The sequence below is a fragment of the Leiobunum rupestre genome, chromosome 2 (genome assembly GCF_980474605.1).
Source record: "Leiobunum rupestre chromosome 2, qqLeiRupe1.1.hap1, whole genome shotgun sequence".
Lineage (NCBI taxonomy): Eukaryota > Metazoa > Arthropoda > Arachnida > Opiliones > Sclerosomatidae > Leiobunum > Leiobunum rupestre.
The window spans coordinates 64,196,294-64,220,624 of record NC_143385.1 but is presented as its reverse complement, the minus strand read 5'-3'; the positions used below and the strand labels follow the sequence as shown (position 1 = coordinate 64,220,624).

General features: G+C 37.2%; 1 protein-coding gene across 1 annotated transcript; it reads left to right on the top strand.

Annotated features, from left to right (window-relative positions):
• The first annotated feature begins 2,475 nt into the window (after positions 1-2,475).
• LOC149958741 (uncharacterized) lies at positions 2,476-12,999 on the top strand. Its single transcript, XM_090165025.1, has 6 exons — positions 2,476-2,564; positions 3,677-3,826; positions 7,111-7,383; positions 9,401-9,535; positions 10,805-11,110; positions 12,818-12,999. The coding sequence occupies exons 1-6, from the start codon at positions 2,486-2,488 to the stop codon at positions 12,943-12,945; spliced, it is 1,071 nt and encodes a 356-aa protein (XP_090021151.1). The 5' UTR covers positions 2,476-2,485; the 3' UTR covers positions 12,946-12,999.
• The last annotated feature ends 11,332 nt before the right edge of the window (positions 13,000-24,331 follow it).

Below are 24,331 nucleotides of genomic sequence, written 5' to 3'. Positions count from 1 at the left end.
CGTTTTAGGGTAAAAATAATACACTTTTAGTCCGACAACAGGGTGTCTCAAAGGGTTATGCCAAAATTTGAAGGAGTGGTAGGGGGTGAGTTGAGAAGTATACCTGTTTTTCCCCATTTTCCTACAATGAGTGAAAAGAGCGCCAGAGAGCTTCAAAGTGTGGCCTACTAGCCCTTGGAAATAGGCTGCAACCAGCGCAAAACCAAGATTCTGAGGGCTATTTCGATAACTTCGAAGTTATCGAAATAGCCCTCAGAATCAGAGGACGTTTTCATTATTAAAATGATGAAACAATCGAGTCAAATAAAAGCTAATTTCCATCCCCGTCGTCTGACGCGATAAATTGCACTTTGGAATTGTGGATATAGCTATTTCTATGTATAAAAAATGGTTTCAAAATTTCAAATTAGAGGTCACAATGTAGCTTCATAAGGCAAACGCCTCCAACATGGGGAGTATAGTAGTCTGATAACTTCGGTTCATTTACTTTTGATAAAATATATATCATTTATATAATATAAACTATAATCTACACGAAAAAATAATAATAAAATTTCGGGAGAAACTTAAAAAATTCTTAAAGGGAAATAAACTTTACAGGATAAATTTTAATGATTTAATCTATATTAGATGGCGCAACTTGCAACACTAGTACTGTTCATATAAACACTACAAACAAAAGTTAAAATCTGGAAAAAAAAAAAAAATTATATTTTTCGTGATTTTTTGAAAAATTAAAATTTTATGCTTATTAATAAAATTAAATCAAATGAAAGTATTCAACTTCATATTATATTTAAGCCAAAAATAATAAAAAATTGCACTATGTATTTTCTTATTTATAATCTTTATTTTCCCCGATTGCAATTGTTCTACAGAATTTCACTTTTTCTTCAGAAAATAACGTTTTTTGAAAAATCAATGAAAGAAATTGATAATTCTTACGTTTTATCAAGAATGTATTTATTTATACTCAGGGAGAATGAATATGTCGAGATTATTTTTAGCGTTTCTCCAATTCCACCCGTTGGGCCCCCCAGTATGCTCCTCCGCTTTAATAAAATCAAACAATACTGCAATCTCATGGTTCTTAAAAATTACGTTTTTCGACGCGATTAACGCTGCTGCGAGGACGCAAAAAAAAGGCCGCCTCCTTTTCCACTCCCCCCCCCCCCCATTAACGTGACGGGGTTGGGGGCTCGACGTGTCCGTCGATCGTCTCGACATATTCATTCTCCCTGAGTATAAATAAATACATTCTTGGTTTTATATATATTATATTTTCAGATTTTAAGTAATATACAAGATTAATAAATTAATTAATTTAAATACAATTTTGTGGGTATTTTGTTAGCAAAACTACATATTAATATAAATATAAAATAATAATTAAACATAATAAAAAATTATGAAATTACGGTTATTCATTTTTATGAACGGGAAAGTTGAAACCAACCCAAATTCTCAAGCAAAGAAAACATTGTATCCTAACAACATATCGGAAATTACGTTACCTTACACCAATCATACGCATTTGAACGTACAAACTGCACCCTCGTACTCTCCTTACCAATATTTCCAGTTAGTTACTAACCATGTGAGACAAGTAACCTTGTCTTCAGCGTATAAACCTAACCGAAACGCCAACCTACATTAGCAGTACGAGAAAAGCTTACGGTAAATTTTAACAATAATAGATAAATTAAACCAACATCCTTATCCGTATTTATCTAACACCTTAACATATCCATATATCGGCCATTTTCAAAGCTCGAACTACGCAGGACGCCATTTTAAATCTTCACTGCTCTTTGGCGGTTTGGGGCGAAATTAGAGTCGCCAGTTGGGAGATTTTCCCGCCCAATTTGGCTTCTTTAAAATAAATGTTTGGGCGGGATTATTATTTTTATCATTTATAAAAGCGTAATTATTTTTCCACGTGTAAAATAATTAAAAATAGACAAATTTTGATTATAATTTAATAAGTTTAAGCTGATATTATAATTTTAGGGGTCAAATCATATTTGTGGCGTCATTAAGGGGGTGGAACCTTACCAATTTCCAGTTTTTGTTAAGATGGTAAGGGATTTGAAAATTATTTATTACGTTACGAAATTTGTGGTACGTTCGCAACAAACCACTTAGCAGCGCCAAAATTGTCAATAGGCATAAAAGGTAGCGGCCAATATTGGAACGTATTCGGAAGCGACAGAAATACTGGAGGTTATATTCCCTTTTATCAAATGGCGGCTAATTGGGGCTATTTTTAATAAATACAATTTGAAACGGTTTTATTTAGTTCGAAAAGGTTAGCATCGTAGAGACAAATCAAATAAAGTTATGAAAAAGGTGGGTAACAAAGTTCGTAAACTATTTTTACAGCGCCTTAAATTACCGGAAATGCTCCAGTTAAGATTGCAATATAAAGAAAATTCGGTCAAATCAAGACTTTCATTTGTAAGCGAAAGTTGCTTTCGGAGTTACAATGTATAAATTAACAGTATTAATTGTGTTGGCAATTTCGGGATTTTCTGTTGTTCACGCGTTTGGATCCTCTCGGCAATGTTAGTTTTCAATTATTATTTATTTTACTATAATATTAGGTTATTGGATTATTAGATTTTTAGACTATTAGATTATTGGATTATTAGACTATTAGATTATTGGGTTTTTAGACTATTAGATTATTGGATTATTATATTTCTAGAGTATTAGATTTTTAGGCTATAAGATTATTGGATTATTCGATTTTCAGACTATTACATTATTAATGTATTAGATTTTCAGACTATTACATTATTAATGTATTAAATTTTTAGACTATTGCATTATTAATGTATTAGATTTTTAGACTATTACATTATTAATGTATTAGATTTTTAGACTATTACATTATTAATGTATTAGATTTTTAGACTATTACATTATTAATGTATTAGATTTTTAGACTATTACATTATTAATGTATTAGATTTTTAGACTATTGCATTATTAATGTATTAGATTTTCAGACTATTACATTATTAATGTATTAGATTTTTAGACTATTACATTATTAATGTATTACATTTTTAGACTATTACATTATTAATGTATTAGATTTTTAGACTATTACATTATTAATGTATTAGATTTTTAGACTATTACATTATTAATGTATTAGATTTTTAGACTATTACATTATTAATGTATTAGATTTTTAGACTATTACATTATTAATGTATTACATTTTTAGACTATTACATTATTAATGTATTAGATTTTTAGACTATTACATTATTAATGTATTAGATTTTTAGACTATTACATTATTAATGTATTAGATTTTTAGACTATTACATTATTAATGTATTAGATTTTTAGACTATTACATAATTAATGTATTAGATTATTGGATTAATTTAGTATTAGATTATTAGATTAATAGAGTATTAGATTATTAGATAAATAGAGAATTATATTATTAAATTATTATACTATTAAATTATTATATTGTTATATTATTATATTATTAGAGTAATAGTTGAGATTATTAGATAATTAAATGATTAGATAATTCGATTATTATATTATTTAATTATTATTAATATTATTAAACTAATGATGACATTAATATCATTAATACTAATAATTATTTCTTTATTTAAAATTATGAAAAAAATCTTTTGAATTTTAGTAGGATTATTCGGTATCGTTCGTTTCCCCAATGGTGGATGCGAAGGAGCTGGCCAGAGGTCAGGGACTTGCATGACCAGGACACAGTGCCACTTCAGAGGGGGTCTGGTCGTGGGGTTGTGCGCCCAAGCCTTTGGAGTATGTTGCGAAAGTAAGAAATTTGTTTTTTCTAAACCACGCCTTTTTATGGTGGGAAAACTACTACAAATAAGCTAAGTTCCTTCCGCTATTGAGTTTGCATGTTATTTCCTGCTAGCAAAAGTGACATAATTACCAAAAGTGTGTCAATCGGACCTATTTCGTAATGAATGTGACGAGCGAAATACAAGTTGGGAGGGGAGAAGGGAAAGTATGCCTTGGGGAGGGAAGGAAGTTAAAACCAACAAATAACGCCTCGTAGTGAGGAACGGAGGAACTAAGTAGCACTGGTCATAGTTAGTGTATTTTTTGATTTTTCGTCGTTCTGTGGAGATGCTATCGCCATCTACCTACGATATAATACCCGAGGGGCTAACCACTCTTTGAAAGTCTGTACACCGGACTACGCTTAGATTAGCACTGCCAAAGGCAGGGACTTCAAAGATTACGCGTAGTCCCATTAGTAGAGTCAAAGGTACGGCTCTGTACACCGATTACGCGGAGTGATCAGCCCCTCGATAATACCATAGACTAAAAAAAGATCCAGAAAGGCGACAATAAATAGTCTTTTATGTGGTCGATCTCGAGTCGAGCATTCATTAAACCTTTAGCATACGAAAGTACAGGGATTGTCACACTTTTGGTAATTATGTCACTATTACTGCTAGTGACATGGTTTTCCTCTTTCCCTAAATCCAACTATAAAGCAGAAAAGGGGATAATTGATATGAATTTGCCAACAGCGCCATCTATTGTAAATAAATAGAAACTCATCAAAAATAATAAACAAATGTGGTCAGAAATTGTTAAATTTTAAAAAAGCTGCTATTTCATGACTTAGAAAAAAAAAAACTTTATTTTATTCGGAGCTTTCGGACCGTGGTCCTTCTTCAGCGAGTGACTGTTACAAGTGATTCCTTAAATGTGGTCAGAGCCATAAACATTTTTAGATCGCTTTCTCAACTGTTAATAAGGTTGAAAAGTCTGGAAATCTAACAAATATCAGGGAAATAATGTTTTGACCATCAAAATAATAAAATAACTTTAGGAAAATCAAGGATAACCAGTTTTTATAGCGGAATTATCCGATCTTGGTCAAGTTTATAGTCCTCCACCTTTAGCGGCTCCTGGTGGGCTCTATTAATCCCGAAAGTAATTTATCAAATTAATATACTTTTATGACCACAAAATAAAAATTAAATATTCTATATAAATATTTTTTTTAAATAAATTCCATTATTATATTTGGTTAATTTAATTATCTAATAATTTGAATCGCCTAGATGGCTCTCGCGTGCAAAAACGATAAAAGTGGTGGTAGGTGGGCGTTAGGGAGCTGTTGGGTTGACCATGGCTTGACCTTGACACCGCTTTCCCTATGCATTGTAACGCGGCTAGAGGTCGGGGATGGTTAACTTTTATTCAATAGATAAAGCTCTCAAAATTATTCGTAAAACGTTTTGATCAATTAATTTATATTTCTGTATTATCCGATTAATTTTTTGATAAATTTGTAAAATTAATCGGAAAAACGACGTTTTTTTCGATAAAAAGCTCAAATTTTACGAATAATACATGTTTTTTAATCATTTTCCGAAATATTAACCGGTAAATTTAAAATCCATTTAAACATGGATAATGATTAACCGTTACCGACCTCTAAACGCGGCCACCTGAGGCATTAAAAATCGCTAGAAGACTTAGGCCTACGGTGGTGATTTGGTTAATGGCCTAGCTGTTTATTATTATTATCAGGAAACTATATAGGTATACACTTGGAATGTCTAAGGAAGATTTTTAATCAAATAATGATACTCTTTAACAATCGAAAACTTTAGTATATTGCTTTTATGAAATAAAATAATAGACCATTTATGTGAAATATAGTACGTTTTAGGAACATTTACTTAAAAAATGTTTACCTGGGTCAGTAAATAAAAACATTGTTCTAATGTTCCAACTTATAAGCCGATTTTTACAACTTTTGGGGGGCAATAAACGGTACCTACAAAGTTTTGGAAACTGCGGTTCATTTAAATTAAAGGAATATTGTTCAGCATTGAAAGTTACTTTACACTCCTTGTATAAAACCAGCTCCTAATCAAGTACTCGATAACCCGACTCGTTAAAAATATTACTCTGGTTTTTTTTTAGTTACTCGACTCGAATAAGAGAAAGTTCCCCCTTAATCAGGTACTCGATTACTCGACTCGACTTCAATATTACTCGACTCAAATACTCGATGAAAAAAACATTAGTGCCTAAAACCACTACTCGCACGGCCATAAGTGTTATACTTAAGGTAATTACGTTACTTATGGTTGTAGTGAGATGATGAATACCCTATAACAACCGCATTATTACACACAATCCTAGGTGATTTGTGTGTATTAGTTTCACCGCCGCTACCTTATTTCCAAAACGAGGTAGCTCAAAAAATTTAAGTTTAATATTTAAAATATATTTAATACATCGGGGGGATTATGTGTACCTAAATGTCCGTGACACCTAGGAGCAACAAACACAGCACTGCCCACACAAGGTAACGCAACCCGTCAAAAGTCGTGCGTTTTCTTGTGTACAGTTTTCATTGGTTAGAAGGTTTAGCGCCTGCTGCCGTCGGAAGGGGAAAATTCGGAAATTATCTTCCCCCCCACCCGTAAAACTTTCAGCGTAAAGGCTCGTCCAATGAAATTTGTACACAACACTGCGTTGACGTGTTTAAAGGCTAGCTGCGTTCTCCTTGTGTTTGATGCTCTTAGGTGACACCGTGTTCTTTTCTACTCCAGTTGTTGCGGTTTAGGAGAGCTAATTGTCTTTGAGAAATATATATATCCACCGGACTGAAACAGTGGGTATATATATAGGTAGGTGATGCGGTCTTGAAATGAAGGAAATGGTCTTGAAGTTGAGGAAACGGTCTTGAAGTTAGGTGATGGTAATTGCTGATTGGTTACTCTTTTCTCGCAGATTGGTTAAATTCGAGGAAAAGTAACGCTCCCATTGCCCTACACTTTATGACCAATTCATCAAGCAGAGATAAGATTTTTAAGGTTGACAGGTAATTGCTTGAGAACGAAAGTGAAGGAAGAATACAATTTTATGGTTTAAAAGGTAGAAATATAAAACGCGACAATAGATATTTTTTGCGCGAAACAGTTAAAGAGAGTTAAAATTATACAATTTGGAAAGTTTGGGTTTGTAAGCCTAAATTTATACATTTAGATTAAATTTGATGTTATTAAAGGAATTTTAAATGAAAGCGCGTAATTTACACTTCCAAATTCTTTACACCAGTAAAGCGAACGTGCAACGAGGAAATTAGGGACAATGGCACGTTTTTCGTCAACCCGGACTACCCACGCCTGGTGACAACTCCCCAAAATTGTCTTCTGACAGTTCGGAAGAAAACCGCCAACATCTGTCAACTCAGGCTGGACTTTGACCAGTTCAGTATCAGGGGTCCCGCTCTGGATTCCGGCAAATGCAACGGAGACTACTTCATGGTCAGCGGACAGGACGTCAACAGCGTAGTGCCCAGTATCTGCGGGGACAACGGTGGTCAGCATGGTAAGTTTAAACGATTCTACGTCCGTAAAACAAACATGGTACATAATTGATGAAGATAGAATACATTTTCACCAGGTAGTAAACAGAGTTGGACATCAGGATTATTGAGCCTCCAATCTTAATTTATTTTAGAAGTCACTGACCAGTGGGGGTAAAAAGGGGGGGGGGGTATAAAAAAAGAAGCCAACATTTTATCACTTGAGTTACATGATGTATTTTTTAAATGGAATTTATGAATGATGAATTTATGATACGCCATATTCGCCATTATTTATGAATATTTGAGTAAATTTTTCACTATTCAAATTGACTATAGTGAGCCCCCAGATTTCGAATAATTTTAGTTGTCAGAGCATTTATTTTCGTAGTCAAATGCCGTGACTAGTGCCTTATGTCCAACCCTGGTGGTAAAGCCATTAGAGGTAGATTTTTAAATACGTGAAGTATTACCAGATGGCGCCAACAGACTGAAAATTAAATGGCGCTGATTTTATACACGTTATATTTAAATATTGTCATAACAGGTATTTTGTATACTCTAAATCAATGTTACCTGAGACAACTAAAGCAGTAGCATTTAACGGTGGTTGAGGTACTTAGGTGGGAAAATATTTTTATGAAAGTACTTTTTTTTTACCAGCCATTTCAAGCTCTTACTTCGTACTAATACAAGCTAGGAGCAACAAACACAGCACATCACACAAATAGAACGCAGCTAGCCTTAAAATATGCTAACGCAATGTTGTTTACAAATTTCGTTGGACGAGCCTTTACGCTGAACATTTTACGGGCAGGGGGAAGACAATTTTGGAATTTTCCCCTTCCGACGGCAGCAGGCGCTAAAGCGTCTAACCAATGAAAACTGTACACAAGAAAATGAACGACTTTTGACGGGTTGCGTTCTCCTTGTGTGGGGTGCTGACCGTGCTGTGTTTGTTTCTCCTAGGTGGCAGACTATAAATTTCACCAAACTCTAATCTATAACAATGGTAGTGGTAGAAGGTAACAGTGATTTCGAGTATAGAGTAGTCGCACTCCGTAACTTTGGTCATGGCCGCCTTTGTTGGCGCGAATTTTTTATGGATAGGAAAAAGCATGGGTGACGTCGTGTGACGTAGCACTGCCATTACTCTTTTTAAATAAAAAAACACGTCGTTTGTATACCAGATGGCGATAGCGACGCACATGGTCTACTTAGTTGCAAGGGCGTACCCAGGATTTTATTTCAGGGGGGGTTTTGAGGGAAAATTTCAAGGGGGGGGGTGCTGACGGAAGTTTTACTGATTTTTATTAGGCACCCCCCTCCCCGGTCATCAGCATTTCGGGGGGAGGGGTTTAAACCCCCAAAACCCCCCCTTAAATACGCCCTTGCTTAGTTGCGAAATAGTCTGGAAATTATCCCGCGATTCATACCATGTTGAATATCACGCTGAAAGAATTACGAACGCTTGTCAAAACTAGCTTCATTTGAAAAACGCGTAATAAATATAAATTTAGATTTAAAGCAATGAGAGATTACCGGCAACTGAGCTGCCATCTATTGACGGCATTACACACTAAAATACATAATATCCATCATTAACAAAGTCGATAGAAAACCGGTGTAGAGTATTATCATTAGACCATTTATACTCTGCTAAGTTAACTGTCACCTTTATTATATTTATCATTTCACCAGGGCCGGATTAACACTATTCGGGACCAGGTGTAAAAGATAATTCAAAACATTCTAATTAAAAATTAATGCACCCAGAAGAAATTTGTTGCATTTTTTAAACAAATAGACAAAAAGCGGTTCAGCCGAAGCGATCAGAAACGCTAGGACGCGCAACGGTCACTGTTCACATTTTTTTTCAATAGGAAAAATAATGGGTGACGTCCCTATGACGTCATAGGGTCAAATTAATATACTTAAGTTGTATAATATATAATACACTTCTGGTAGTACATGTTAGACCAACAATACGAACTCAACCTCATTGAGTGGAACGTAATGCAATCCGTGTTTCTGCGTTAGTGTACGTAAATGTGGCCAGTACTGGAGGGCCAGTGTCGCTGTTCATGAGCACGTCAGGGAACGGAGGTGGCTACGTACTGACCCGCCAGTGGAAGATCAGAGTCACTCAGATTCCCTGCGACAGCCCGTTGAAAGGTAGGAGGAACAATACTATCTGATAGGTTGGAAACTACCAATGATCACTAAGAGTTTGGCTTACGTCGATTGCGTACACCAAGAATGCACTAAAATTGTTCAGATTGCGCTCATAGTACGCGGAGTACACCAGGATTACACATAGTACGTGAAGATTACCAGGATTACTCATAATAGGCCCCGAGATAACACGGAGCACGCGCAGATTACACAGAGTACTCCGAGTGTACCCAATAGAGGACGCGTAATACGTAGGAATTATTGATTACGCGGAGTACCGGAGTACATATAGATTACGCTGAGTACACGGAGTACATATAGATTACGCTGAGTACACGGAGTACATATAGATTACGCTGAGTACACGGAGTACATATAGATTACGCTGAGTACATGGAGTACATTTAGATTACGCTGAGTACATGGAGTACATATAGATTACGTGGAGTACACGGAGTACATTTAGATTACGCTGAGTACATGGAGTACATATAGATTACGTGGAGTACACGGAGTACATTTAGATTACGCTGAGTACATGGAGTACATATAGATTACGTGGAGTACACGGAGTACATTTAGATTACGCTGAGTACCAGGATTACTCATAATAGGCCCCGAGATAACACGGAGCACGCGCAGATTACACAGAGTACTCCGAGTGTACCCAATAGAGGACGCGTAATACGTAGGAATTATTGATTACGCGGAGTACCGGAGTACATATAGATTACGCTGAGTACACGGAGTACATTTAGATTACGCTGAGTACACGGAGTACATATAGATTACGCTGAGTACACGGAGTACATATAGATTACGCTGAGTACATGGAGTACATTTAGATTCAATGAGAAAATATACATACTGTGTTGTCAAAAACATTTTCGGTTGATATGGCAAAACTAATGCCCATTGCAATTTTTCCCTTGGTGAAATTTCATGTTACCATAAGATCTACATACCCACCTAGTTTCAACCAAATCGGTGATTATCACCTCGGGTAGTCTCCTCGTTAGTACATATTGATTACTCGGAGTACACATAGATTACGTGGAGTACACATAGATTACGTGGAGACGGTGGAGTACACATAAATTACGTGGAGTACACATAGTAAACATAGATTACGCGGAGTATACAGAGTACATACAGATTACACCGAAATTACTTCAAAGGTACTCCGAGATGATGTACTCGTTTCTGATTTCACGAAGTGATCATGCACTCGTGTAAATGCTATTAATTCCTGGTAACGGTGTCATTCAGCTCCGGAAGGATGCCTGCAATACTACACCGGCGCCTCGGACCACATTCGCAGTTTCAACTACGGCAACGTGAAGGTCAACCAGACAGGCTACCCCAGCGGTCTCAACTACGCCGTTTGCATCCGGAAAGAGCACGGACTGTGTTCGGCCATCTTCCGGGCGGAGGGAAAGTACGCCATCAGCGCGCAGGACACTGACCAGCCATCTTCGGGCACCGCTTGCGACAACAAGGACTACTTGCTGATCGGGGAACAACGCTACTGTGGAGGGACCGGTTTCGACGACAAGACTGATCCACCCACCACAAGTGAGCGAAAACGTACCACGTTTAGCCAAGGACAGTAGATACAGGGACGAGAAAGCAGGAAAAAAAATTCGATTTTAAACGTCTTCATATTCACGGGGAGTTAGATGTAAACAAACCGCGGCCATTGTTAAGACGTGGTTCACCATGGACAGTATTATTGTAGTTAGTTTTTACCATTTTGATGTTAAATTAAAAATAAAACTACGAGCGTAAATAAAAAAATGCCCATTTGTTTTGAACACTTAAGCCTCGTCAAGAACCGCTAAAATTAGGTGACCGCCATTTATTTTTGTTTACAACTAACTCTCCTTGCGTTTAGGTCGTTTTAGGTGATATATTCCAACAGAGGCCACCAATACACTTTCTCGTCCCTGTATCTACTGTCCTTGGTTTAGTATTCATTCTATTATTACGTAAGCAGTTCAATGAAGGGAAGAGTGGCGGAGTGGTTAGCACTTTCGTCTCGCAGCCAGAGGTGCCGGGTTCGATCCCAGCTTGTGGCACTGGGTGAACACTCGGAACTACCCCTTCTGAGTAGAGTTTGCAAGTTATCTCCCCACTGGTTTAAGGGGTTTTCTCCCGAGTTCTTCGGTTTCCTCTTCCGTAACAACTTGTTGAGGTTAACGATAATAGTTAGTGTAGGGAGCTGTTGACTCGCGTGGCATGCGCTTGATGACTTGGGTCTAAGGTGGTGCCTTGGGTGATTAGCCTAGCTGATTATTAGTTTAGGAAATTACTCTATGAACCTACTATATAAACTACTATAAATTGTACTAAATATGCCATAACATAGGGTGATAAGTACTAAATTAGAAGTATTAATGTGTTGAAACTGCTATTTTTAGTATAAATTCTACTATGACTTAAGTACTACGATATAGGGAAGAGCTCAAAACCTTTTAGCGTAGGGAGCTACGTATTCTATTAACCTACTATGAAAACTACCAACAATTTAAGGGCAAAAAATATATCACACAGCATATTATGAAAATTACTAATTTAAGGGTATTAATGTATTTAAACTTCAATTTTTAGTATTAATTCTACTAAGACGTAAGGATATAGGGACGAGTTAAAAAAAATTATTGTAAATAACATACCTTTATTGCGCAGTCCTCTTCTTCCGATTGGTCGTTATAATAATTATATAGCTTATACGTAAGTGTCTAAATTTACTTTTTACTTAACCTTGCTATATATCAAAAACCTTAAATAACGAAAAATACTAAATTTTTAGTATTAAACCACACAAATACAGTAGGAAACATACTACATTAGTAATATTGAACTGGCCAAATATAGTAGGGCACAGCACATTATTAGTATTAAATCGCCCAAGTACAGTAGGAAACATACTACATAATTCGTAATAAATCAGCCAAATATAGTAGGAAACATACCTCAATATTAGTATTAAATCAGCCAAATATAGTATGAAACATACTGCAATATTAGTATTAAATCAACCAAATATAGTAGGAATCATACTACAATATTAGTATTAAACCGACCAAATATAATAAGAAACACAGTAAAATATCAGTAGTAAACCGCCCAAATATAGTAGGAAACTTACTACATACTTAGTACTAAATCGGTCAGATATAATAAGAAACATAGTACAATATTAGTATTAAACCGCCCAAATATAGTAGGAAACATACTACATTATTTCTATTAAAACAGTTCAAAACCTTTATTTTTTAGGTGGAACAGGTCCATTACTGATCTCGTTCGTAAGCCAAGCCCAAAGAGCATTGGGTGCAGCGCCATCCAACGGTTTCAGCCTCAAATACAGCCAAAATAGATGTTCACCCTTAAGTTACATCAATTGAATTACGATTAATCGCGTTCTTATTATAAATAATAACAATTGATTAATAAATTATTTGATCTCGAAACTGATTACATTATTTAACAAAATATCCAATATTTTCTTTACTTTCAAGCAGCAGTATATTATATATTGCTTACGAGAAAGGTAAACACCGCATTACCCAGCCTGGGGTTGTCAAAAGTGAAAATAATGCAACGTAGAGATATTTACCTATTTATAAGCGACTATTTCAAATAGTTTTAGAAAGTACATTTATGAGGTATTTCAACTAGGGCTGTGCAAGTACTCAAACATCATCGAGTACTCGGCCTTTTTCGAGATCGAATGCTCGAACTCGACCTCGAATAAGTAATTGGAGAATACTCGTTGATTACAAAGTACGAAAACTTTGCATATTCGGGTACCCGATTACTCGAATAAGCTGCTCTCTAAACTCGTCGAGTATTTGTTTTTTCTATCCTCGTTACTTCAAAGTTCAAAGAGGGGTTTTTACAACTTTGTGGGGGCAATAAACGGTACCTACAAAGTTGTAGAAACTGTGGTAAATTTAAATTAAAGGAATGTTTTTCAGCGTTGAAAGTTAGTTTATACTCATTTTAAATTTAATTTATCAATTACTTGAATAAAACCAGCTCCTAATCAAGTACTCGATAACCCGATTCGTTAAAAATATTACTCAAGGTTTTTTTTAAGTTGCTCGACTCGAATAAGGGAAATTCCCTTAATCAAGTACTCGATTACTCGACTCGACTTCAATGGGATGGTCACTTCTGTCAAAAGGCATATGTTATATACTTTTGTTTCTAGAAACGAACAACTAAAATGCCCGTACCAAACCAAACGAGGCAAACTTTACCACCTTCAATCCGTGTCGCTTTAGAAGCAGCTAACTATGTAACCGTAAACGTACCAACAGGAAAATAACAAAGTCACCTTCAGGCCAACTCTTTGGGCCACTATCACAAATCTACACTAACCAAAATATTCCGCCATCACGTGACCAGAATTAACCAATCACGAGCCTTCATTCCCGTACTAGAACTTAGCATCGTTAAACAACTTAAGAGGTCGGTGCATGGGTACTTTGAAAATCCATTATGATAAGGAGAATATTATCTGAAAGGGTGTGTCTGGGGTGCAGACTGACCCGAGAGGTCAAAATGAAAAACACATCGACGAAGGAGGTCAGAGGGATAGGTAGACGCCTCTCACTTTCCAGGTTTATTCCAAAAATTATCACATTATGAAGTTAGAAATTGTCATTCTGTCCATGTGGATTCATTTAACCCATTCTCGTGAGTAATTGCGACATTTTTTTATTACTGAAGATAAATACTTGTGGTTTTTAGTTTGATTAACAATTTAGAAAGAATTTGGCCGGAAATTATTCTATATTAGAATTACTGTAATTTCTATTTCAGAAGATTTAATAATTTAATAATTTGATTTCATTTGTTCCACATTTTGAAAAGTCGTAATGAGGATTTTGGGTTGAAATATTCTATATTAAAAGTGCTATATTTTCTACTACAGAAGATTAAATAAATTAATAATTTGATTTAATTTGTTCCACATTTTGAAAAGTCGTGTTGAGGATTTCGGGTTGAAATATTCTATATTAGAATTGCTATATTTTCTATTTCAGAAGATTTAATAATTTAATAATTCGATTTAATTTGTTCCACATTTTGAAAAGTCGTGTTGAGGATTTTGGGTTGAAATATACATTTTGAAAAGTCGTGTTGAGGATTTTGGGTTGAAATATACATTTTGAAAAGTCGTGTTGAGGATTTTGGGTTGAAATGTACATTTTGAAAAGTCGTGTTGAGGATTTTGGGTTGAAATATACATTTTGAAAAGTCGTGTTGAGGATTTTGGGTTGAAATATACATTTTGAAAAGTCGTGTTGAGGATTTTGGGTTGAAATATACATTTTGAAAAGTCGTGTTGAGGATTTTGGTTTGAAATATACATTTTGAAAAGTCGTGTTGAGGATTTAGGGTTGAAATGTACATTTTGAAAAGTCGTGTTGAGGATTTTGGGTTGAAATATTCTATATTAGAATTGCTATATTTTCTACTAAAGCAGACTTAATATTTTTTTTAATTTAGTTTATATTTTGTAAAATTTTTAATTTTGGCGTAGTTTATTTCAAGTAAGTATGCACATAACTCAACCAAACCTCCATATGAGTAGTTTCTTAAATTAAATTAGTTAGTCGAATCGAGTACGATTTGTTTCGTCGAGTATTCGAGTCGAGTAATATTGAAGTCGAGTCGAGTAATCGAGTACTTGATTAAGGGGCAATTTTCTCTTATTCGAGTCGATTAATTCAGAAAAAACCTCGAGTAATAGTTTTAACGAGTCGTGTTATCGAGTACTTGATTAGGAGCTTGTTTTATTCAAGTAATTAGGAAATTAAATTTGAAATTAGTATAAACTAACTTTCAATGCTGAAAAATATTCCTTCAATTTAAATCAACCACAGTTTCCACAACTTTAGTGATCGATTCCCAAGGTCATATAAAGCATTTGTTGTAGGTACTGTTTATTATTGCCACCACGAAAAGTTACAAAAACCCCTCTCTGAACTTAGAGAAGCTTATTCGAGTAATCGAGTACCCGATTATGCAATTTATTTGGTACTCGATAATCGACGAGTATTACTTATTCGAGGTCGAGTTCGAGTACTTGACCTAAAAAAAATCCGAGTAATCGATGATGTTCGAGTAGTCGCACAGCCCTATCGACCATCTAACTTTCCAGGTGTTTTACCACAGGTGGTTCTTATTAACTTAACTTTTGGTATATTTTGTTCTCTACCAATATCCCACTATTTGGCTTTCCGTGGCAACGAGTTTTGAAATTTTTAATGATTAGGCTTAGCTAATGAGCCCCAAACAGGGCGAAATTGGTTTATCGTTATAATCTCTTGGATTCGTTTTTGACTCGAAGATCTATTTGGTCCCAGTTTCGTGTCTTTATCATATTCACCAGAAATTTGTTTAGGGTTTAGCATTTATTGTTCCCTTTTTCATTATGAACTTGCATTACAGTCCATAGGTGGTTCTTATTAACTATAGATTAACCTAGTTTGAGCTCACTTAACCTAACCTAAAATCAACCTTACCTATCTTAGCTTTTTCGTGGGTGTTGCTGGTGTTCGTTGCCATGGTAACGGGTGTAGGTCGGCCATGACATTAAGACACCCATGATGGTCACGTTATTATTTCGCGCGATCGTGTGGCGTTTTGCATCGTGATTAGGTCTGTGCGAATACTCGAACATCATCGATTACTCGGAATTTTTTTATGTCAAGTACTCGAACTCGACCTCGAATAAGTAATTGGAAAATACTCGTCGATTATCGAGTACCAAAAAGTTGCATAATCGGGTACTCGATTACTCGAATAAGCTGCTCTATGTTCAGAAAGGGGTTTTTGTAACTTTTCGTGGTGGCAATAATAAACAGTACCTACAACAAACGCTTTAACTGACCTTGGGAATCGATCACTAAAGTTGTGGAAACTGTGGTTGATTTAAATTAAAGGAATATTTTTCAGCATTGAAAGTTAGTTTATACTAATTTCAAATTTAATTTCCTAATTACTTGAATAAAACCAGCTCCTAATCAAGTACTCGATAACACGACTCGTTAAAACTATTACTCCAGGTTTTTCTGAATTATTCGACTCGAATAAGAGAAAATTGCCCCTTAATCAAGTACTCGATTACTCGACTCGACTTCAATATTACTCGACTCGAATATTCGACGCAAAAAAAAATCGTACTCGATACCCGACTCGATTACCTGAAACCACTACTCACACAGCCCTAATAGTGATCTGTACGTCAAATAAATGTCATGGCGGCCGTTTCAAGGCTGAGCTTAGCTATGACGTATGCCTATGACCCCACGAGCAAGCACCCAATGTATTTGGTCAAATGACTTAGATTTAAATTTAAAAAAAATAAAAAAATTTTAACATCTGGAAAAAAGGGATTTGGGAACTGACGCACTTATGTGAGACAATTAAAAAGTTACGCGTGTCTGTAGTGGGACCATTCAGTCTCTTCAGCATCATTCGATTCCCGAACGCCGAATGCAACACGTCAACGGGCCGAATCGGCATCTGCTACACACCCCACGAGTGCGAGAAATTTGGAGGCGCCGCCACCGGCCAGTGCGCAGAGGGCTACGGCACCTGTTGCCTCAGTAAGAACCAGTTTCCACTTGGTGGACAGAGAATGCGCGGGTAGAAAAACCACGTCCCTCCGAAGCTATGCCTTTCCTCCTGTAATATTACCCCTTTTAGAGCGATCGTCGTCTTATCAACCTCCTAAGAGTTGATTAACCCTGTCAATTACTTCCGGGAATTACGGAAAGAAAGGCTATAGTTGTGGCAGGGTTAATAAATTATTACGAGGTTAGACTACTACTAGCAATAGAAACCCGTGTCCCAAAATAAGTCAATGGTTTCTTTTCACAGCTTTGCTGGACAGGGTTGCCAGACGCCAGGGAAAACAGGGAAAAGTCAGGGAATTATAAATGTGCCTAAGAGTCAGGGAATTTTAAGAATTTGTAAAAATTCAGGGAAAAGTCAGGGATTTCAATTTTATCTTGATACTTTTGGAAGGTATATTTACTCTAGATCTATGACAAATTCTATGATTACCATTTATTTCCTTGAAAGTTGGGCTAATTTTTCAGCATTGCAATAACCGTTTTACTGAAATATAAGTATATTTAAATTTATTAACTTCTGATAAAAGTAAAAAAAAATTGGCCTCAAAAAGGTAGGGAAACTTTCTAGAACTGGTTAGGGAAAACAGGGAAAAGTCAAGGAATTAGAATCTAAAAATTTTGTGGCAACCCTGGGGGAGGAGTTAAGATTTTTGGTTGATTTGGCAACATCGCCTACTTCTATTGTAGGTAAATGGAAGCTAGCGAAAAATAAGCAATAGTTTAATATGAAAATAGTTCAATAAACATTAATTACTCTTGTAACTTAAAAAATAAATATTTTAAGTATATATTTATTTAAAAATACAGCTATATTTACTCAATATAATTAACAAAGTTAAAAATTGGCGACCGAAAGCTATCACTACGCCACCTTTTGGTTGGCGTCGGACACTAGATAGGTTGCGTATTAGCAGATTGTATTAGCGTATGACCGCCAGTAGCGTAAACACTTTTAGTAATAACGATAAAAGAGAGAAGAAAGCACGTTTGACTTATTAGCACCCTTCAAAAACTTCCGTAATTGAACCTCCTAAAATATAATAACCCTGGTAACTGCTTCACATTCTCTGTAAACTTGGAAATGGCCACTCTCCAAAACCGTGGTTGCTCAAAGTATTGATTTTGAACTAAAAATGTTATCAGTGGAAGCTTCATGCGGAGGGGAAGCCAAGACCAACTTGACGTACTTCGTCAGCCCTCGTTACCCTCTGGCCACCACCGACTCCGTTCTTTGCGATTTCAAAGTCAACAAGACCAAGGGCATTTGTCAATTGAGGCTGGACATGGAACAGTTCGAGATCGAGGGAGCTGTCAACGGCGATTGCGACATGGACCTCTTCATGGTCATGGGTCTCGCCATGAACGTCAAAGTGCCCAAATTATGCGGGAAAAATACCGCGCAACACGGTAAGTGGATGGTAGGCTTTGTTTCCGTAGACGGCGTTTGTGTAACAACTATCTTTCGTTCGTAGTGTACGTTGACGTGGAACACTCTAATGGCCCACTGACGCTGAGGATTCTCGTCGGGGATTCGCGATGGGGTCGCAGATGGAGTATCAGAGTCACGAGCATTGAATGCACCAGCAAATTCAAACGTACGTAGGATGGTCCAATGAGGCAATGCGATTGTCAGTAGGATTGCCCAATGAGGGATGGCGAATATCAGTAGGAATACCCAATGAGGGATGGCGAATATCAGTAGGAATACCCAATGAGTGATTGCAAATATCAGTAGGAATACCCAATGAGGGATGGCGAATATCAGTAGGAATACCCAATGAGGGATGGCGAATAACAATAGGAATACCCAATGAGGGATTGCGAATATCAGTAGGAATGCCCAATGAGGGATAGCGAATATCAGTAGGAATACCCAATGAGGGATAGCGAATATCAGTAGGAACACTCACTGAGGGATGGCGAATATCAGTAGGAATACCCAATGAAGGATGGCGAATATCAGTAGTAATACCCATTGTGGGATGGCGAATATCAGAAGGAATACACAATGAGGGATGGCGAATATCAGTAGGAATACCCAATGAGAGATTGCAAATATCAGATGGAATACCCAATGAGGGATGGCGAATATCAGAAGGAATACCCAATGAGGGTAGTGAATATCAGTAGGAATACCCAATGAGGATAGTGAATATCAGTAGGAATACCCAATGAGGGATGGCGAATATCAGAAGGAATACCCAATGAGGGATGGTGAATATCAGTAGGAATACCCAACGAGGTATGGCGAATATCAGTAGGAACACCAAATGAGGGATGGCGAATATCAGTAGGAATAGCAAATGAGGGATTGCGAATATCAGTAGGAATACCCAATGAGGGATGGTGAATATCAGTAGGAATATCCAATGAGGGATGGCGAATATCAGAAGGAATACCCAATGAAGGATGGCGATTATGAGTAGGAACACTCAATGATGCAACGCGATTATCAGTAGGAATACCCAATGAGGCTATGTGTAGTATAAGTTGTACTACCAAATGAGGAACTGCGATTATCAGTAGAGTAACCAAACGAGGCAGCGAAATTATTAGGTATATTACCAAATGAGCCGCTCGATGACGAAATGAGGCAAAGTGATTATCAGTAGGAACACCCAATGTGGGAATGCGATTATCAGTTCACTCACCCAATGAGGCAACGAGACTATGAGTATAAATATTAGATATTCTTTAGAATTATCTAATGAGGTGACACGGTTATCAGTAAGATTACCCAATGTAGTAAACGTGGTTATTACCAAACTAAATAAAAAATGTCAATAAGAATCACCAAACACAGTGAAAACTACCCACAAAGTAATAAACATTAAAGGATAACTGTCACCACCCTAAAATTGGTTTAAAACCATTTAAATGGATAGAGGACGTCCGAAAATGGTTATACAAAAAATGTCATGTTAATATTTCCAGTATTTGATTTGTTATTAGCAACCAAATTTCGTGTTTTATCCCCCCCCCCCCGACTCGAGAATCTCAGAACCGCTTGGTTGAACCTACCTGCAGCGCCATCTCGTGAACGAAATATTATTTTCCCCGGTTTTATCGTTTTTCGGTCGGAACTGCAGTCCGCTACGACATTATCCTTGGCTTTTTAACCTAGTTAAATTGGTAAATTGTAGTTTATCGTGTTTTTAAAATGCCTTACACGCCGCCCTTTCTCAAATTTTTGCCGCTTCATTCTTTTGGCGCTGTACGTAGGTTCAACCGCGATTTCTGAATATTTTGAAGCCGTTTGATGTAGCAAAGAGTATGGAGGAAATAGAGATAAAACAACCGGGAGAGGTCCGCAACGAAACGTTCACCACCGAGGGGGTTGACAATGGGGAAAAACATCTGTAAACCGAGCTTCAAAATAGCGCTGAAAGTAGCGTAACTTTTTAAATACTTCTCCAATAACTATAAAATTTCAGGGACATAATTATTAATATATTTTCTATCTTTCTGTAAAAAAACCTCGTAAACTTTGGTTTTGGTGACAGTTCTCCTTTAAAACGACATCCCATTGTTGCAGCGCCTCAACCTTGTCACCAATACCACACAGCACCCACGGGCACTATCCAATCATTCGGCTACGACGAATTCGAATCCACCGGTTTCCACAGCTACACCAACAACATGGACTACACCATCTGCTTCCAGCGACATCCAAACATGTGTCACATGCACTTCGAAACGGTTCACAACGATTCCTTCCGAGTAGTCCAATGTCCGGAACCGAAAACCCACATCGAGGCAGACGTGGACTACGAAGCGACCACGTGGCCAACGACCTCCGCCAACGACACTTTGGACTTCAACGAAACGCTCAACGAAATATGGACCTCAGAGTCGCGCTCCGACAAATTATGCGCGGGATGCGAAGGAGACTTCATGTCCATCTTCGGTTTGGACCGGATATGCGGTAACTTTTTCTCCACCAATAAGGCCGCTTCGTTCCATGACGTCATCAAGGGTACGGTTCTTGTTTAATAGACGCTTCAATCAACGCGCGTGGTCAATAGCGTCTGCCCACTTCCTGCCGGAACTCCGAAACCAATTAGCTCCGTGATAACCATCTATACATATTTCCCTTCAGCAACCGATGGAGGTCGATTTTTCGGGGGTCACGTGCAGGAAGTGGGTAATGGCTTTGTTAGTAAACCGTCAATCGGAAAGCCCTGAATTTGGATCTAGGGTACGGATATCTACAGGGTGTTTCAAAAGGTTATGCAAAAATGTTAAGGAGTTGTGGAGGGTGAGTTGAGAAGTATGCCTGTTTTTCGCCATTTTCCTACGATGAGTGAAAAGAGCGCCAGAGCTTCAAAGTGTGGCCTACTAGCCCCTGCAAGTAGACTGCAACGAGCGCAAAACCAAGCAGCAGGGACTTTACATACTGTTTAAGTTTACTTATTTACACTGGTTACGTCCATTTGTTTACAAAGTCCTTTTTTACCTATCACACGAACCCAAACCTTAATGTTCGCGTTTCCCTGCTGCTTGGTTTGGCGCTGGTTGCAGCCTAGTTCCAGGGGCTAGTAGGCCACACTTTGAAGCTCTCTGGCGCTCTTTAAACTCATTGTAGGAAAATGGGGAAAAAACAGGCATACTTCTCAACTCACCCCTACAACTCCTTAACATTTGTGCATAACCTTTTGAGACACCCTGTATACTAGGTGGTTTCTTTTCACCCGTTCTCGGACTAAAAGTGCAGTCTTTTTACCCTAAAACGCTTTATTCGCTTCTTCCGGGGATGAGAATTACTCCGGCCTCATAAACTATTCGCTTGTTCCGGAGTATTAGGGCTACTCTTTTTACTCCTTCTGAAAAGGAGGTGTAAAGGAGTAAATCGGATTTGGTCGTCTGCTAGCCAGAATTTATATGCTGAAAAGGCCACAGGCAGTCATTTTGGAAAAACGTTTTTACTCCGACTCAAACTATTCGCCACCACCGAATCGGAGTAAAATTAGATCATAGCCTTACTCTTCTTGCCCTTCTCCGAAATCCCGGAACAAGCGAAATAAACAAGCTTCAAATAAACCGATCCAGAAATTCGTTAGGAAGTATTAATATATGGACCAGGGACGTGCAACTTAATCTTTATATTGTCTTTGCCACTCGCAATTAAAAAGGTACCAGAAATAAGGGCTGCTTTTCAAAAGGCCAGAAGCTAGTTGACGCAAAAAAAATTGTGTTGGGCCTAACCGAGATTTTTGCGTCGATAGAGGGGTTTATTGAAGCGTTTATATTTTAAGTGAAATTTTAAGGAATTTAACAATTAATTTCATTCGTATAATACAGCCGAGACTACAAAACCGATAATCTTGAACTTTAAAAGCGACGGAACCCTCGTGGACCGTGGCTTTGCCCTGCGCTACGAACAGAAGCCATGTTTTCATTAATTTGTTCAGTATGATTTGTTTGACGATTTGTGTGTCAGTTGTAATCGGCTCTTCATTAAAACATCTTCAATGGAATCGCCAAGAATAAATATATCCCAGAAGTGGGGTGGTGGAGTGGCTAGCATTTTCGCCTCGCAGTAAGAGGATCCGGGTTCGATCCTAACTAATGGCACTGGCTGAAAACTCGGAACAACTCCTTCTGCGTTGAGTTTACAAGTTCTCTCCCCACTGGCTAAAGGGGTTTTCCCACGTGCTTTTTAACGGTAATAGTGAGTGGCTCGCGTGGCATGCAGGGCTTGCCACCACCCTCCTACGCATTGTAACCCGGCCACCTGAATTAATGGCTTCAAAAGTCGCTTGATGACTTAGGTCTAAGGTGGTGCCAAGGGTATAGAGTGTTGTCATCTGATACGATTTTGAAAACTGGTAACGTCACAGCTGTAGTGTTAATAGTGGCCGCCATGACAGTTACCGTTTTTTATCAATAGGCAAATTACAATGGTGACGTCGCAGGGTGTCAGACGACAACACTCTATTAGCCTAGCTAATTTTTATTATTATTAGAGCCAGGACCTGCACGTTGAAATAATGGAAACTTTTCACCTGTAAACAGAACGTCGTGTTTTTGCTAAGCCTTAATATGTCAAAAAAAGCTACCTTTAATACCATACAAGTGCAAAGTTGCCATTATTTCAACAAGCACTATATAAACAGTACCTTGCAAGTCCTGCCTCTCAAAAATATTACTTCTGGGCAATTTCCTTAAAGATGTTTTATTGAAGCCTCTATTGTTTAACTCTAGAATTCATTTGAATGAAAAACTTTTTATGATGATTAAAAAATAATTTTTTTGTTTTAATTATTGAAATCTTTCATTTAACCAAGATTTTGGTTCATTCATTTTTTTAAGTTTAGAAATGAAATGGATTCCAATGAATTTGATAAAAAAAAAAACCCTCAGTCATACGCGGCTTACTGGTTATTTTTCCTTAACACAATGGTTAATTACCATTACTTAAAATTTTAAAGAACCATTTACAAAAATAAAACCAAAAATAAAACTTACTAAGCATTAAAGGGCAAAGCAAGTGACCATGCAGGGGGGTAAATTATCTTATAGATAAGAAAAACGACTGCCCATGCGCTGTCTGCCATAGCCTTTCCCTCTGTAAAAAAAGCAGAACCATATTTGCCGAATTTATTTTGTATATTTGGTCACAAGCTTCTATTAATCTGCCAAAGAGGGCGCTGTTGACAGATCACCTAAGTTATGGGAAGGGGATAGAAAGTGTGAGTTATCATGGGGCAAGGGGGTCTCGATCAAAAAGATGTTTGAAAAAATTTCTGTATGAGTTAAAATTTATGACGTCACCCAGATGAGCCTCCGTTGATTTTCAATGCGATCTCATCTGGCTGACGTCACAATTTTAACTAGCAACGCAAAAGCCGTAATATTTTGATAAAAAAACCATGCGATCGTGGCAACCTTATAGTTCCCTTTTTTACGAACCTTGATCATGGGGAACCAGCTTCTACTGGTCGTAATCCAACCTCATAAAGTTAAATGACCCTGCTATCTCTAAGAATAGAAGATCCTCGTAACAAGAATGCATTTAGATACCCAAGAGGGAGGGGTCGAAATAAAGGTTTACAAGTTTTTGGTGTATATAGCGGGGGCCTTCACACAAGGCGCGCAATTTGAAAACAAAAAAATCAAAACAATAAAGTCCAAGAGA